At 65.4% G+C, this 16,310-nt stretch overlaps 2 protein-coding genes across 9 annotated transcripts in view; both read right to left on the reverse strand.

Annotated features, from left to right (window-relative positions):
- The window catches only part of DOK7 (docking protein 7), a 35,022-nt gene extending 34,781 nt beyond the window's left edge, over positions 1 to 241 (reverse strand). Inside the window, exons 1-2 of the mRNA XM_027971272.3 lie at positions 180 to 241; positions 65 to 110 (exon numbers count right to left, since the gene is read on the reverse strand). Coding sequence (XP_027827073.2) covers positions 65 to 110; positions 180 to 233 — 100 coding nt within the window. The 5' untranslated portion in view covers positions 234 to 241. The remainder of the gene's footprint in view (positions 1 to 64; positions 111 to 179) is intronic.
- Positions 242 to 3,266: 3,025 nt separating this feature from the next.
- On the reverse strand, positions 3,267 to 14,882 carry HGFAC (HGF activator). Of its 8 annotated transcripts, none has more exons than XM_027971275.3 (14): positions 14,558 to 14,882; positions 13,884 to 14,052; positions 13,630 to 13,726; positions 13,332 to 13,411; positions 12,689 to 12,811; positions 12,456 to 12,587; positions 12,187 to 12,297; positions 11,938 to 12,112; positions 11,664 to 11,749; positions 10,752 to 11,016; positions 9,131 to 9,270; positions 8,715 to 8,855; positions 8,477 to 8,625; positions 8,030 to 8,290 (listed from the first exon to the last, which is right to left on the reverse strand). In XM_027971275.3, exons 1-14 carry the CDS (start codon positions 14,876 to 14,878, stop codon positions 8,108 to 8,110), a joined length of 2,172 nt encoding a protein of 723 aa, XP_027827076.3. In that variant the 5' UTR covers positions 14,879 to 14,882; the 3' UTR covers positions 8,030 to 8,107. The 8 variants fall into 8 exon arrangements, with proteins under 8 accessions (XP_060273682.1, XP_027827076.3, XP_042107623.2 ...); XM_042251689.2 differs by having other exon boundaries at positions 11,628 to 11,749; XM_060417698.1 differs by having other exon boundaries at positions 9,131 to 9,372; positions 11,628 to 11,749.
- Positions 14,883 to 16,310: the final 1,428 nt, after the last annotated feature.

Below are 16,310 nucleotides of genomic sequence, written 5' to 3' on the forward strand. Positions count from 1 at the left end.
GCGGCCGATCGCGCGCGCGCGCGGGCCCCCCCCGACCCCGCGCCGGCGCCCCGCGCCCGCTCACCTGCCACCGGCGAAGGCTTGCGCAGCACCAGCCACCTAGTCTTCCACTGCGGGGACAGAGGGAGCGTGAGCCGCCGCCCGCGCGCGCCCCGCCCCGCGCCCGCCGCGGCCCCGACCTTCTTGCCGTCCCGCAGCTTGACCTGGCCCTCCACCAGCGCCGCCTCGGTCATCTTCTATCATGGTCCCCGCGCCCCGCCGCCCCGCCCGCCGCCCCGCGGGCCGCCCGGCCCAGGGTCACTTTCAAAATAGCTCCGCGAGCGCCGTGCGCCGGCCGGCGGGGAGGCGGGCGGGGCGGCGCACGCGGCGGGCGGGGCCGAGGTGCCAGCCCGCCGGTCCTGCCCCACCCGCGCCCGGCCTGGGCGATGCGCCCCCCGGGCACCTGGGGCCACCTGAGCGCCCTGCCCTCTGGGACTGCGCGCTGCCGAGGCTCGGATCCTGGGGCTCCGACGCTGCTCACCCCGGTGGGGTTGGCTGGGGAGGCGGTCCCCCCTTCCGAAAGCAAAGGAAACGACCCCCGGAAGAGGCATCCGCCCCGGGTGGGCCCCCGTTTGCCAGTGTGCCTTCCTCTAAGCTGGCTTCACCCTCGCGCACCTGTCCCTCCCACCACCACTGAGCTGTCACCGGACACCACGGACCACAGTCAGCTCTGGCCAGGACGTCGCCTCACTCTCCAACCCAGCTCTCCTGCCTGCTCCCTGCTCCCTTCCAACCCCTCAGACCACCCCTGCTCCGTAGGCAGGAGGATGGGGGGTTCATTCCTGTCCCCTGGCAGCAAGGACTTTGGTGCAGACTGCTCCCGGCGGTTAGTGGGGCCACAGTGCCCCAGTCTTGAGTCTGGTCCCAGACCTACACGCCCCGCCACTGGCTGCTAGGGTTGGGGAGGTCCATCCCTCCAGGCTGCTCCGTAAAAGCCCGCGAGAGAGCCCCCACTGCAGCGGGGGAGCTCTGAGCCTCGGGTTTTCCGTCCTTCCGCCCACATCCCCTGGTCAGCTGCCCAGGTTCTTTGGGAACCCAGGTGGGTCCACTTCTCAGACTTCAGCCCCCGTTTCTGAGACGACCTCCAACACTCACGCCTTTAGGAGCATCGACGAGGCCCCGGGGCCAGTGGCAAAGACAGGCCGGCACTCTGAAAAGCAAAGAGAAGCAGTGTGCCCCAGCCGGGGTCCCACCCTGAGGCGGCTGAGGATCTGGTTGGGAGGAAGGGGGAAGGCTCTGCAGTGTCCTGTTACCCTGAAGTCCGCACGGGTAGGAACGCGGATGCGTGTCGTCATCCTGTCCAGGTCTTGCCTCTCACAGAGGAGGATCTAACACTCAGAACCGCAGGCACCTCCAGGACTGACCCCAGTTGGCTGAGCCCTGAGCAGAGCATGGGGGCCGCACCGGCGGGAAGACCGCTGGGCTGGGGTCCCAGCTCAGCCACCACCATGCTGCGCACAGAGAGGGCCAAGTCCGTCCTCTCTGTGCACCCCATCCCTGTTGTCCCTGGGAATATGAGAAGGCAGGGCCCTGGGTGGGGGCGATGAGCTCGGTTTGAATGTCCCGGGAATGCGTGCCCAGGGTGCGATGCGGAGCAGGGTCATCCCAGGCCCAGGAGGCACCTCACTCTCCCCTCCTCCAGGGGCACCGCCACTGCAGGGCAGCTGCCCGCTCATCTCAGGCCCCCCAGCCGCTGGCCCAGGACAGCCGGCAGCGAGCCGAGTGGCGCTGGGGGCCACCAGCACATCTGCCGTCCCAGGCGCCTGGCACGTGCTCATCTCCGCAGGGAGGGGCGGTGCCCTGCCGCATTCCGCAGCACTGGCCCCGACCCAGGCTCCTGCCATGCCCGGCAGCTGCACCTGCTCCCACACGGGCCCCAGAAAATGTGGGCTGCTGTGGGAACAGACACCGCCCACCGCCCGCTGCCCCCCACCCATCGCCAGCGACTGAGAGGCGGGACCGCCTCCCAGCCTGGCTCGCTCTGGACCTGGGGCGGGGGACCCTGGCCTCCCGTTGCTAAGCTCCTGCTGTGCATCATGCTTGTGTCCCCAGCCCCCGAATTCTCGTTGAAGCCCAACCCCAAGGGGATGGTACGAAGAAGCAGGGTCTTTGGGGGGTGATAAGGTCGTGAGGGAGGAGTCCCCAGAACAGGATTAGAGTCCTCGTGAGAAGACGTGATCTTTCTCCCCACCCACCCTGAGGACACAGCCAGAGGCAGCCATCTGCACGCCCGGAAGAGGGCCCCCACCCCAGACCCCAACCAGGCTGGCACCCTGATCTCTGACTTCCGGCCTCAGCAGCTGTTGAGAACCGCATCTGTTGTTTCTGTCATAGCTGCCTAAGCAGACTCAGACAGTTCCCTCAGCTGTGGCACCAGAGTCGCTGGTAGCAAGTGGCAGAAGCTGACTCTGGTCACTGAAGTGGGAAGGAATCTGTGGGAAGATCGTCAGGCCTCAGGTGGAACCCAGGGCAGGCAGGGATCAGCAGCAGGAGCTGCAGGAGGCGAGGGGCACAGCCATGCTCCGGAGACCCGACGCCACCCCAGCTCTGCACCACTGCCCGGCCGGCCTCCACAGCCATAGGCCACGGGCTTCCAAGAAGCCCACCACCACCATGGGGCAGAGCCGGCTGATCACACAGCCGCGGGCGCTGCTGCTGGACGTCACTGCCGAGGACACTGCCACCACGGCTGGACCCCATGGCCACAGGGCACGGTCACCCCACCAGTGGCTCTGCAGCCGCGGGACCTGCCGCCCGACGTGGCACCTGACACTCGACAGCCAAGTGAACTTTAACCGTCGCACGACTTCTCTGGCCTGTTTCCTCTCCCGGCCCGACGTTGTGATGATGGGCTCCTGAAGGACCCCTGGTGGCTCAAGGATCTGCCTGCAGCGCAGGAGGCCCAGGGTCGATCCCTGGGTCGGGAAGATCCCCTGGAGACGGGAATGGCAGCTCACGCCAGTATTCTTGCCTGGAGAATCCCATGGACAGGGGAGCCTGGCGGGCTGCAGTTCACCAGCTGGCAAAGAGTCAGACACGACTGAGCAGCTGAGCACACACCTGAATGAGGGGACGTGTGTGAGCGTCTTTCAGGGTGATCATGAGGTTTACAAACACAAGAGGACGTGGGGACCGGGGACGGGCTGCCTCGCCTCGTGTCTCCAGCTGCTCAGTGAGGCTGGAGAAGAACACGCAGCAGCTGATCGTGGCAAACACTCCCTGACTCCACCCTGGTGACTCCCTGTGTCGCCCCTGCAGGTCCCAGCTCCCCCCAGGTAGGCGGGGCCACATGAAGGAGCTGTGGCCAGCAGAGTGATGACCGCCACCTCCCAGCCCTGCAATCTCCTACACTCCTCATTCACCACGTGGTGAGACAGGGTGTTATGGACCCATCTATGTGCCCACTGATCCACCTGTTGAGGCCCTAGCCTCAAGGTGACTGTGTTTGGAGCTGGGATCTCTAAGGAGGCAACAAAGGTCAAATGAGGTCCTAAGGGTGGGGCGCTGATCCCATAGGACTGCGGCCTTTTAAGTAGAGGGAGAAGCTCTCTCTCTCTCTTTCTGTGTGTGTCTCAGCACGTGCACAGGGCAAGGCCACGTAAGGACAACAGCAGGAAGGCGTGGAGGGGAGTCTCCCCAGAAACCCACCTCACTGGATCGTGAATTCACCCCCAGAACCACGAGAAAATGAATGTCTATCACATGAGCTCCCCAACCTGTGGCCTTCTGTCCCAGCAGTCCCAGCAGACGGGTACAGAGAGCATGGAAGATTGAAAACACTACAGCGTCTCTGGCCTGCACGCCCCTTGACATGTGACCTCCTTCCACTGAGAGCTGGGGTGCGTCTGTCTACCCCAGCTTTGACGAGTGAAATGCAACGGGGACACTCACATCCACTCTTTCTTTTGAGCCCGGCCTCCACCACGTGAATGGGCCCAAGGTAGCCTGCCAGATGACAGCAGATGTGTGTCCCAGTCACCCTGCCACCCCAGGCAAAAGCCAGTCAGCCCCCAAGGGCAGAACCACCTAAGACCCTCCGATGACCCACATACAACCCAGGCCACGAGAACCACCCCGTGAGCAAAGCCAGGGACAGACAGGCCCAGCATCGCGAGCTGAGTACATGGCTGCCTATGCGTCACGAGTTTGGGTATCATTTGTGACACTCTCGAGAGCCACTTGGACTGCAAAGAGATCCAACCAGTCCATCCTAAAGGAGATCAGTCCTGGCTGTTCACTGGAAGGACTGATGCTGAAGCTGAAACTCCAGTACTTTGGCCACCTGATGTGAAGAGCTGAGTCATTTGAAAAGACCCTGATGCTGGGAAAGATTGAGGGCAGGAGGAGAAGGGGACGACAGAGGATGAGATGGTTGGATGGCATCACTGACTCAATGGACATGAGTCTGAGCAAGCTCTGGGAGTTGGTGATGGACAGGGAGGCCTGGCGTGCTGCAGTCCATGGGGTCACAAAGAGTCGGACACGACTGAGCGACTGAAGTGAACTGAGCCGTGACACCAGAGCAGTCTGATACCGAGTGTCTGTGGCAGACTCCAAGCCTCGTGCGACACTGGAAGACTCTGCAGAGGAGGAGCCTGGACCCCGAGTTACCACGGCCAAGGGCACCAGCAAGCGTCCAAGCTGAGCAGGGGTCGGCACACAGCAGGCACAAGGAGACAGAGAGAGGCCCCCCCGCCGCGCATCCTGAGTGAGAGCACAGCACGTCGGAGACGAACACTCACGCGCTGAGCATCACAGGGGAAAGTGATGTCAGAAGAAACAGAATCCACAATTCGATTTTTTCTTTTTTGGCCACATGGATTGTATGATCTTACTTTCACAACCAGGGAGGGAGCCTGTGCCCCCTGCATCGGAAACGCGGAGTCCTAACCACCGGACCGCCAGGGACGTCCCCACGATTCCATTTAAAGCAGATTTCCCAACAGTAGGAACAGAAGCCAGCGGAATACCTTCCAAGTGCTGACAGGAAATAGCCAACAATACGTGTGAGATGACACGCGGAGAGCACAGCATGAGCGATGCCGTGGCGATGACCGTGGACACGCGGACAGAAACTCACCAAAGTGCAGCCTCCTAGACTAGCTCAAGAAGAAACAGAATTCCCAGCAAGCCCCAAACTACGAAAAAAATGATTCAGTAGTTAAACATCATCCCGTAAATAAGACACCGGGGGGCTTCCCTGGCGGCCGAGTGGTAAAGGCTCCGCCTGCCAGCGCAGGAGACATGGGTCCCATCCCTGATCTGGGAAGATCCCACACGCCACAGAGCAGTGGAGCCCGGGAACCGCGACCACTAAGCCCGTGCTTTAGAGCCCGGGGACCACAGCCAGAGAAGAGCCCTTGAGGCAACAAAGACCCAGCAGAGCCCATAAAGAAAGAAGAAAGAGAGAACAGGGCCAGGGATCTCAGGAGATGCTACCAAACTCTGGGGGAACGGACGACTGGCTGTCTACAGCCCTCCGGTGGACCGGGAAAGAAGGGGCAGTCTCTTAAACTCACTCTGTGAGGTCTGAGGGAAGCCCTGCAGACAGTCATTCAAAGCGTAAGAAAGGAAAATTACAGGCCAATCTCACTCGAAAACATAAATGCAAAACGCTAAACACAATAAAAGCAAATTCTGAAGAAGCTGCTAAAAAGGTCAGTGTGTGTCGGCCAGGGTCCCAGCTGCTGACGTGTTAGGACAATTCAGAGAGGATCTGCTTACAAAGCTGTGGCCTTGGAGGGAACCACCAGCGGTGGTGACTGTATGTGTGTGTGTGTGAGTCGCTCGGTTGTGTCCGACTCTTTGCAATCCCATGGACTGTAGCCCGCCAGGCTCCTCTGTCCATGGGATTCTCCAGGCAGGAATACTGGAGTGGGTTGCCATTCCTTTCTCCAGGAGATTTTCCTGACACAGGGATTGAACCCACGTCTCTTGCATTGCAGGCAGATTCCTTACCGTATGAGCCACCAGGGAAGCCCGCTGTGATTGTGTAGCCCTGGGCTAGTTAGAGAGACGGGCAACTGCCTCAAGACCTGGGGGTGGGGTCCCTGAACCACGAAGGGGCATGATCTACACCTTGCGACCTTCAGGTAAGGGATCTGGGTGTACCCTTTGCTGGGATACAGAACAAAACACCACAGCTGCTGCTGCTGCTGCTAAGTCGCTTCAGTCGTGTTCGACTCTGTGCAGCTCCATAGACGGCAGCCCACCAGGCTCCTCTGTCCCTGGGATTCTTCAGGCAAGAACACCGGAGTGGGTTGCCATTTCCTACTCCAAAAAGCACCATAGACTGGGGCTTTAACCAACAGAAATTGTCTACTGTCCTGGAGGCCCGAAGTCCAAGATGAGGATGTTAGCAGGGCTGGGTCTTTCCTGCCATCGTGAGGACTTGCTCAGGCCTCCGGCCTCACCCGTGGATGGCCGTCTCCCCCTTGCTTCTCTTCACATCACCTTCCTCCCATGTGTGTCTCTGTGAGCATGACTTCCCTTCTTACGGGAACACAGTCATATTGGATCAGGGCCTACTGCGACGATCTCATCTTAATGTGACCTCCTCTCCGAAGACCCTCTTTCCAAATCAGGTCACATTCTGAGGTCCTGGGGGTTCGGACTCCAGTCTATGAACCTGGGGAGGACACAATCCAACCTGTAACCCTGAGGTCATCCCAGAAGAGGGAGCCAGGGAAACCAGCAGCCCAATCTCACGCTCCCCTCTCCCCTGATCTCCTGCTGGGCTCCCCCCACCCGAGGGCACAGGAGCCCACTGATGCAGCCCGTCGGGGTCAGCGGACGGGGCACAGCGCGACGTGGGGAGGAAGTCCGGAGCAGCCCACAGAAGGTAGCTGGCTCCCTCCCTGACTCAGCACAGCTCGCTCCAAGAATGCAAGTCCGATAGTCGTCGGACTATCTACAGACGCACATCACCTCTTTAACGGCTCCACACTCCACACCCGCAGGGAACAGGGTTGGGGAGAGCTCACACCAAGCAAAGGTCTGGGGGCACTGAAGCCACAGCATTCCTGGAGGCCGAGAACGGGCGGTCAGAGGCCCCAGGCCCACCAGTGGGAGCTGCTGTGCCTTCCGGGGGCCGGGGTGCCAGCACCGGCCTCTACCACCCCAGCTGTGGCCCACACGAGTTCCAGCCCACTGAAGGCTCTAAGCCCCACCCACACGCTGGGGCAGCAGCGCCCACTGTGGTCACCTCTATTCCTCTGGCTTTGCCAGGGGGCCAGGCGCCATCCTGGTAATGTCTGATCTTGTCCCGACAACTCTGTTCCCTGCCCTCCCAGCCTCCCCAGCAGCTGGTGTGGCCACGAGACCCTATTCGGGCAGACAGAGCGAAACACAAAATCTGCTGGAGGAGGGGTCCCTGCGGAAACCCGTCCTCTCCTGATAAAGGGGCTGTGGCTGACCCCTGGACTTCCCGCTATGGGAGCGAAGCAAAGGTCTGCAGCCCCATCAGTCAGGTCTGAACGCCGTCCTGACTGAGACGGGGCAGAGACGGGAGGGGTCCGTGCCCACCTGTGTGTGTGACGACGGGAGGAACTGGAAAGGACCTCCCCAGGCCTCCACCAGGCCTCCTAGTACGTCAAAAGGCTGAGTGGAGGGGGCGGGGCAGCACGGGACAGAATGTTCTAAGCAGTAGTAGGAGCAGGGCGAGCAAGGGGCCTGCTCAGTTTCATGAACACAGGGAGGCCGGGGTGGCCGGAGTGTGGGGGGCAGGGCAGGGCAGAGGAGGGTCTGAGAGCAGTCTGGCTGGGAAGAAGGTCCCAGCCGCATCTCTTGACCTGAGTCTACAGGCCGTGGAGCCAGACCCCTCCCGGTGGGGCCGCAGGCTCCCTTCTCCACTGCGAAAGGGCAGCTGGGGGCTGGCTCGGGGGGACCCCAGCCCCAAGGGCCCGTCATCCACAAAGCTGGGTGGGGGGTCATGGCCTGGGAGGAAAGGCAGGGCTGGGGGGCTTGGGCAGAGGGGCCGGCAGTGTGTGTGTATGGGGGGTCTTGGAAACATCTTTATTGGCAGCAAGGAGGGAAGAGCAGGACACAAGGCCCCGGGGTAGAGGGGGGCTCAGGAGGGATTCGTGGGTCGCTTGTGGGGGCGAATCCGGTCGTTGATCCAGTCCACGTAGTTGGCCACGCGGGTGTAGACGCCAGGCTTGTTGAGCCTCCCACAACCGTCGCCCCAGCTGATGATGCCGTACAGGTAGGCCACGCCGTTCTTCTCGCAGGCCAGTGGCCCGCCGGAGTCCCCCTGTGCAGAGCGGCCCGTTAGGGCCTGAGACCCACCCAGAAACCGCCCACTCCCCCTCACCCCAGCCTCCCGCACCCCAACCCTCAAAGTGCCTCCACAGGAGTCCAGAGCTGCCCTGGGATGCAGATTCTCAAGGTGGACCCCTTTCGGCTCCAAGCTCCGGGTCGGCGGGCTGTCCAGGCTAACCTGGCAGGCGTCCGACCTGCAGTCGAAGTAGCCGGCACACAGCATGTTGGGACTGATGTCGGCCCCATACACCTCAGGGCTGCTGCACTTATGGTCCGCGACCAAGGGGACCAGTGCCTCCCGAAGCGAAGGGGAGTAGCCGCTCACGTCTGCAGGCCGACACGGGGTGTGGGGGTGCTCAGGCTGGGTTGGGCCACCGCTCCTGGGGGCATGGCCCTGGCCCCCTGCCCGAACTCACTCTCATCCTGATGGCCCCAGCCCGCTATCTGGCACTTGTGTCCCGCGGGGAAGGGGCTGCTGGGCTCGGGCAGGCAGATGGGCTGGACGAACTGGGAGCGGACGGCGCAGCGCTCCCCTTTCTTCTCCAGCCGGATCAGGACTGGGTGGGAGAGAGGTCGGAGGTCAGCCTGCCGCGCAGGGGCCATGACAGCCGAAGGTAGCCACGGAGTCACACGGGTACAGCCCGCGGGCCGTGCGGCTGTGTCCTGGGAGGCCCCAGAGGGAACTGCAGACAACCTTCCCCCTCCTCCTCCCCTTCTCCCTCCCTCCGCCCTCCCCCAGCCCCCATCTCTCCCATCCCTCCTGGAAGAGTCTGAGGACTCCCCCAGGCCAGCCTGGTGCGGCTCCCCGCACACGCCCCGGGCGGAGCCTCACCGAGGTCGTGGTCACTGGGGTTGAACACCGAGTACAGCGGGTACGGGATGTACTTCTCGATGCCAAATGTCTGTGTCACGTCCGTGGTGCGGTTGAAGAAGTGCTGGCCCAAAACCACGGAGACGCTCTCCCTGGGGGGGCTGTGCAGCAGGGGGCTGGTGGCTTCACGACCCTTAACCCTGAGGCCGGCTCGCCCCTCCTCTGACACTGTGCAGGGCCCCGCCCCCAAACCCTGGGGAGACCTGAGCAGGGGTGCAGCGGGCTGTAGTGTGGTGGGGCGTGGCGAGCTACGGCCACACCCACAGTCCTGGCAGCACCACCTCTAAGAAGGCCAGAGTGAGCCGGGGGCCTCTCATGTGTCCAGGTGGGCTCGGTGCTGAATGGGGCCCAAGTTGGTTCAGGTCCAGGCTGGGGCACGGTTCTGCCCGGGGCCCCTGGCCTGCAAGCAGTGCTTCCTATGAAGTCACCCAGGGGTCCAGGAGCCTGAGCACTCCTCTCACCCGCTGGCCCCCATCACACCTGCCCATGAACACCCTGCTGCAGCCACCTGCCTGGCCCAGGCCTGGGACCACTGCTCTGGGCCCCCACCCGCAGAGGGTGGGTACCTTCACCCGGCTGGGCCCCTCCCCTAATGTAAGGAGAGATGCTGGCTCCCGTCCTCCAGTGTGTTAACCACCCCCACCCCACTGCGTACAGGGGAGGCTCCAGGGGGCGTTCCACAGGTCCAGCGGGGAAGGGAGCAGCCCAGGCCACAAGCACTCAGCACAGGGCTGGTGCCAACTGCACACCCCCGCGGTGTAGTCCTTAGGGTGACTGGGGGGGGGGGGTGCTCATTTCGGACTCTCACGCAGCCAGACCCCAGCATGCCACAAGCCCCTGACCCCTGGGATGACACTGGACCCTTCCCCCCGCCCCGAGAGAGCCCCTTCCCCTCAAGGCAGAGAATTTAGGAGCAGTGGATGGGCAGGCTTCTCCCGGCTCTGAGCTCACTGCTCTTACCCCTGGGTTGTGGTCGTGGGCCTCACACCCTTGACCCCGACCCCGGACGCCAGCCCAGCCATCCTCGCCGGGCCCCTACATGGGGCCACCTGCTCCTTCTGGGCAGAGGCGGGGCCGGAAGGGGCGGGGCCTCAGGGCCGACCACGCCCGCCGCCCGCCGCGCAGGCGCGCCACCCCGCCACGCCCCGTCCCGCCACGCCCACCGTCCTGCTGCGCAGGCGCGCCGCCCCGCCACGCCCCGCCCCGCCCCGCCCCGCCGCGCCCCAAGCTCCAGACCAGGGAGCTCCCGGGAGAGGACCGGCCACCGGGACAGACTGGGAACCGCGCCCCGGGGCAGGAGCGCGGCGGCTCCCGCAGTCTCCCGGCCCAGCACCGAGCTGAGCGCGGAGCCCCACCTGAGTCAGAGGGGCTACGGGGAGCGGAGGGACCGAAGGACGGGGCTTACACGGGTAAGGCGGGGACGCGCGGGTGATGCTTAGGAGCAGCGGGCGTGTGCGCGGATGGCTGGCGGTGGAGCCGGAACGCCGCGTGTAGGGCCGGGCGGGCGGGCGGGCGGAAAGGTGGATGGTTGGAGGCGGGACACCGGGATGGATCGTGGACACTGGGACCCAGGGCCGCTCACCTGTTAGAGAAGCAGTGGGCGGCAGACACCACCCAGCAGGTGTGGACGAGGCTCCCCGCACAGAAGTTGTTCCCGATGTAGATGGCGGCCAGCCAGGGATGGGAGCCGGGCAGCGAGGAGGAGCCGCCGATAATGCGGGGCCGCAGGAAGGTCCTCTTCTTGTGCCTCTTGCCGCAGGTCTGGCGTCCAGCTGGTCCAGCGGCTTCGGGCCCAGACAGGGTCAGCAGGGCCTCGGTGGGCGGGGGCTGAATCCTGGCAAGGGATTCTGTGGACACAGATCACTGGATCACGCCGCAGGTCCTGGCTGTGTCCAGGATTCTCTAGGCCTCCAGTGGTTCACCTGCCTCCAGCCCCAGCCTAGGCAGCTCCTCTGAAAGAAGAGCCGTGCTCAGGCCCAGCTCTGCCCTTGGAGGGGTGGGCACAGGACTTACTCTGAGCCTGTTTTTCTCATCTGCAGGATGAGAACTGTGCCTGATCACAGGCTTTGCAGAGCCAAGGTGGCCCAGCAGGCCTGGCAGGGGTTCCTGTCCCTTCCAGCAGCCTGGGACCCCAGAGCCAACCCTGGATGGGTCAGAGAGCCCTGGGGCAATGGGGCCAGAGGGCAGGCTGGCCTCTTGGAACCGCCTACCCTACAGGGGCTGACCTCAGGGACACCCAGCTATCCGTGTCCGTGGGGACCGTCCGGGCACAGTGCAGAATGCCTGGGCCCCCTGACCTCTGGTGCTGACCCACTGCGTGGCCTTGGTCCAGCCCTGCTGTGGTGAGCCTCAGTCTCCCCATCTCTCAGATGTGCCTGTGGTCCTCTGGGGAGAGGTGGCCGGGCATGGGGGTAGAGTGAGGAGGCCCCAGTGGGGGTGGGGCCAGCCCGGTGCCCACCCTGCTCCTCCCGAGACCACCTCCAGCTGCGCGCACCGCAGGCCGCCAGGCGGCAGTACTCCCAGGAGAGGGCGCTGTCCTTCACCACGTAGCACCAGGGCCTCTCGTCCTTGTCTGGGTTCCTGGTGGACAGGGACAAGTGGGTGGGCGGGGGTCAGAGCCCCTTAGAGGCAAGGGGGGAAGATGGGGATGCCTGCTGGGGGGGGGGGTCCTGACCCCCCCCCACCCCCAGCAGCCTCTGCTCCTGCAGGCTCCGCTCCCTGGGCGGCCTCCGGAGCAGAGGGGTCAGGGCCATGGGGACAGTGCTGACCGGCAGTAGGCATGGGGGCCCAGGCCCAGGAGGGCTGCGGCACCCACGGAGTCCACGTGCAACTCCTGGTAGAGCAGGTCGGAGTTCCAGGGCAGGCATCCGAGGCCTGAGGCCGCCGTGCTGGCCACGCCTCGGTACTCGGTGCCGGTCCCCACGAAGCAGCGCTGGGCAGGCACTGTGGGCGGCGGGAGTGCTGTGAGCCTGGGCCGTGGCCGTGGGGCCCACACCGCTCCAGGCTGGGTGACTCACCAATGTTGCAGAGCCGCCCGGCGTAGCCTGGGGGGCAGGCGCAGACGGTGGTCCCGGTGGCCACGATCAGGTGGCAGGAACCGCCGTTCAGGCAGGGGCTGCTCAGACAAGCTGGGGGGAGCACTTGGGAGCTAGGCCTCGGCCCCGAGCCAGGGGCGGGGGTGGGGTGTCTAGGCCTGGTTCCCGCCCCAGTGCCCCTCTCTGGTGGCCCTTCCCAGAGCGCAGGCTCAGTGACGTGGCCCGCCCCGCCGGACCGCACCCTTGAGTACCTGTGTGGCGGGTCCCCTCACAGTGGACCTGGCCCCCCGAGCACTCGCACTGTTCCACGCGGCCCTGGTGCACGTGGGCCCAACGATCGCCCGGCTCCAGGTACTCGTAGCGGCTCTCATCAAAGCACTTTGCTGGGGCGGGGGGTGGGAGGGGCGGGGGGGCCGGGAGGGGGCACAGTGAGCCGCTGCTCCCGCCTGTGGCCAGCGCCCTGCCGCCCCGCCACCCCACTCACCTGTGCCGCAGTCCTGGCCGGTGAAGGCCTCAGGGCAGGTGCAGTGGTGTGACTCGGGGTCCTGTGTGCTGGAGCATGAGCCTCCGTGGAGGCAGGGGCCAGAGGCACAGGGGTCCCGGGGGGCTGGGCACACACGCAAGGGAGGGGGCTGTCTCAGAGTCCCGCAGGCTTTGGGCCCCCACCCGCACCGTGATACTCCCTGCTTGCCAAGGGCCTGCCGCCTTCAAGATGCCCCTTCTAAGGCTCCTCGGGGCATGTGTGCCCTGCAGGCCTCTGCCCTCCCCACTCCACCCCTGCCCAGCTCTCAAAGCCTGGGCAGGCAGGCCTCTGGCTCCGCATCCAACACCCCAAGAGCCGGACCCCAACAAGCAGCACGCTGGCCCTGGAGCGCCCTGCACGGGGACCTGCAGGGCCCAGCCTGACCAGCAGGGGGCGGCGAGGCCCCAGCAATAGCCAGAGCAGCTCTGTGGCCCCAGAGAGGGCGGGACCCTGCCTTGTGGGTGGGCGGGTGTTCCCCACTCCTGCAGGCCCCAGGCCTGCAGTAGAATGAGCCGCAGACAGGACAGGAGCCCCTACCCCAGCTCAGCTCCGACTCCCCACAGGAGATCACGCCCACCCCCGGCTTCAGACCCCAGGCACCCACCTGGGCCCCCCTGGGGAGCGGGGTCCTGCACACAGTAGCCCCAGGCCCTGTCCCGGTCGTAGTTGTGAGTCGTGGCACACCTGGGGGTGAGGCGGGTGCTGATGGGGGAGGGCACCCAGAGACCAGCTCGTCCCGACCCCAACTCAGGCTGGCTGGCTGGCCGCTCTGGAGCGCTCTCCCGCTCAGGCCCTCATTCGTTCACTCCACCTGCTGCGTGCTGGGCTCAGGCCGGAGTCGGGAGGGCAGAGGGCGGGAGGGCCTCCAGGGTGGACTCGGGGGCGCGGGGACCGGGACCCACCACTTCCTGTGGGCGCTTCCCTCTGCAGTGCAAGAGTGCAGCATGCGGCCGCCGTAGCGGAATGGGAACCTGCAGGGCTGCCCGGCCTCGGTGAGCACTGCTGGGGGGGGGACATGGGGGTCAACAGCTCCTGCGCCGGACACCTCCCTACCCCCATCACCCACCCCACTCCACCCCCCGGGGCTGTGGTGGTCCCCCCAGACCCCCGTCTGGGGGTCACCTGCCGCCTCCTCCAAGAAGCCCTCCTAACGCACCTGTGCCCCCAGGGCCGTTGGAGGGGGCTCCCCAGGGCAGGGGGGTGAGCCCTCCACCAGGGGGCCCCTCTGTCTGGGATGCTCCCACGGCTGCAGTGCTGGGGGTCACTGAGGTTACAGGGGTCACAGGAGTCACTGTGGCGTTGTGTCCTGGGGGCTCCCCTTGGCTCTGGGAAGGGCCGAGAGGGCTGTGATGGGGGGTGTGGGGCGGGCCCCTCACATGAGGACCTGCCTCAATTTGCATGTCAGCGTCCTCAGGCCTTGGAGTGGGGACCAGGGGACACCGGCCTCAGCTGAATACTGTCCCCTCCCCATCCGCCCAGTCCAAGGAGCCAGGACACCAGCATCACTGCCACCCAGGCTTGAATCCTGGGGTTGGGGTCAGACGAGAGCAGCTGTGTGGCTTTCAGAGCCCCCCATAACCTCAGACACGTGGACCCAACAGGCCCAGAGGGCAGGGACCAGCCCCTGAGCCCCCAGGCGGGGGACCAGCAAGTTGGAGCCCCCGGCCTCCTGTCCCCCAGGCCCACCCAACACGCCCACCTCGGCACCGAAGGTCCACTTTCCCCATGGTGGGCCCCTCACCCCGTCCACACCCAGCCTTGACCTCACCCTAGGACCCAGAGTGGGCCCGGGGGAGCCTGTGGTCACAGAGCTTTGGGGTCAGCGCTCACCCTGGCAGCCTGGGGCTGTGCCCCGTGAGGCAGCAGCAGCAGCAGCAGCAACAGCAGGGCTGGCCTGGGCGGGGGGCAGGGGCTGGCGACCCAGGCCCAGCACCCCATGGCTCCTCCTGGGCTGGCGTGAGGAGCAGCGGGACGCGGGAGCAGGGTGAGGGTCAAGGCCGCCGGCAAATGATTAACCCTGGCTGCCTCCCGTGCCAGGAGGCCCGCACGTCTGCCGTATCTGCCGCCCGGCTCACCCTGCCTGGGCCAGCAGTCCCCTCTTGCCTCCGCCATGCTCTTCCTGGACCTGACCGCGTCCTCCAGGCTCAGCATAGACGCCTCCTCCAGGAAGTCTTCCAGGATGACGTGGAAGGAAGAGGCCTGGACCCCCCAACCCCAGCTTCCGGTCCCCACCCAGCCAGAGGGCTGGCCACTGTGTGCTTATGAGCTGTACCAGCCAGAGCAGCTGTATGTGCTGGGCCCTTTGGCACGGCCCCATGGCAGGCAGGAGGCCAGGCGCAGGGGAGCGTATGCGCACTGGGGTGGGAGTTAAGGACAAGGCCCCGGACAGGGACCTCCGCCGCCCTCCACAGTGTTTCCATCTGTCCCCTCCCAAGGTGAGCCTGGGATGGGGCCCCCGTGCAAGGGGAGCAGGGAGGAGGCCTCCCCCCAGCCCCCTGCCCCCCACAGCTCCTGGACCCACAGGGACGCCGCCTCAGGAAGCCCAGGACCAGGACCACCCGCGCCGTCCTGCCTCCCCCATCCCGAGCCCCTGGCCAGGCATCTGGGCCCACTGAGACCCAGCTTGGGGCCCTGCCCTGGTCTGGGGGCACTTTGCTCCCTGACCCATGAACGGGGATGGGGTGTTGCCCCCCAGACATGGAGTCGTTGCGCCAGGCGGCCTGTGGCTTGTGACTGCAGCCGTGAGCAGAGCTGCTCGGGGACCCTCTTCGTCAGTTTGAGAGGGTCACGGAGGCCAGGGGGCCCCGATCCCTGTGAGCCGGCTCAGCTGCCAACACGGGGTGGAGGGAAGGGCTGGCCCAGGGTGGGGTTGGCCTGGCGCTGCAGCCGCCTTGGTGGGCACCCCAGATCGCCCTCTCTGGGCCCTCATTTGCCCTCTGTGCAGACAGGAAGCGCAGAAACGGGGGGCACCCAGCTTGGATGTGGTAGGTGCTGGGCCCTCTTCCATGTGGGTGCCCTTGGGCTCAGCTCAGGGCACAGCCCCGTGGCCCCGGGGGCACTGAGGCTTAGGGCCCTTCTGCAAGCCTGGAGGGCGTCTCTGTGGGCAGGGCTTCCCACACGGGCTCCGTCCACCTAGGACCTGGGCCCGTGTCACCATCTCTGCCTCCCTCCACCCCGTGCCCTGCCTCCGGGCCTGGCTGCCACTCCCACCCCTCCGGACCCCTGCCTCAGGGCCTTGGCACAGGCTGCCACCTTTTCCCAGGCTTTCTTGGGCAGGCAGGGCTCCCCCGACACAGTCACTGCACAGACTGGCCTTGCCAGACCACTTGTCTGAATGAGGCCAGGGTCAGGGTGGCCTGAGGGGTCCCCAGGCAGAGCGCCACCCCCATTGGTGGCCGCCCTGAGAGGACGACCCTGCGGGGCCCCTGGCAGGTGGTGTGAAGCAGACAAGACATGGCCTGGACGGGGCAGGACCTCAGCCAGCCGCCCACACGCTGGGCCCGCGCCCCCTTCTGATCAGCCTTGTCTCCCTGCCCGCCTCTGACCTCACCCCCTTGAGCTGGCCCCCCGTGACATGCCGGGG

Source organism: Ovis aries, chromosome 6 (assembly GCF_016772045.2).
Source record: "Ovis aries strain OAR_USU_Benz2616 breed Rambouillet chromosome 6, ARS-UI_Ramb_v3.0, whole genome shotgun sequence".
Classification (NCBI taxonomy): domain Eukaryota; kingdom Metazoa; phylum Chordata; class Mammalia; order Artiodactyla; family Bovidae; genus Ovis; species Ovis aries.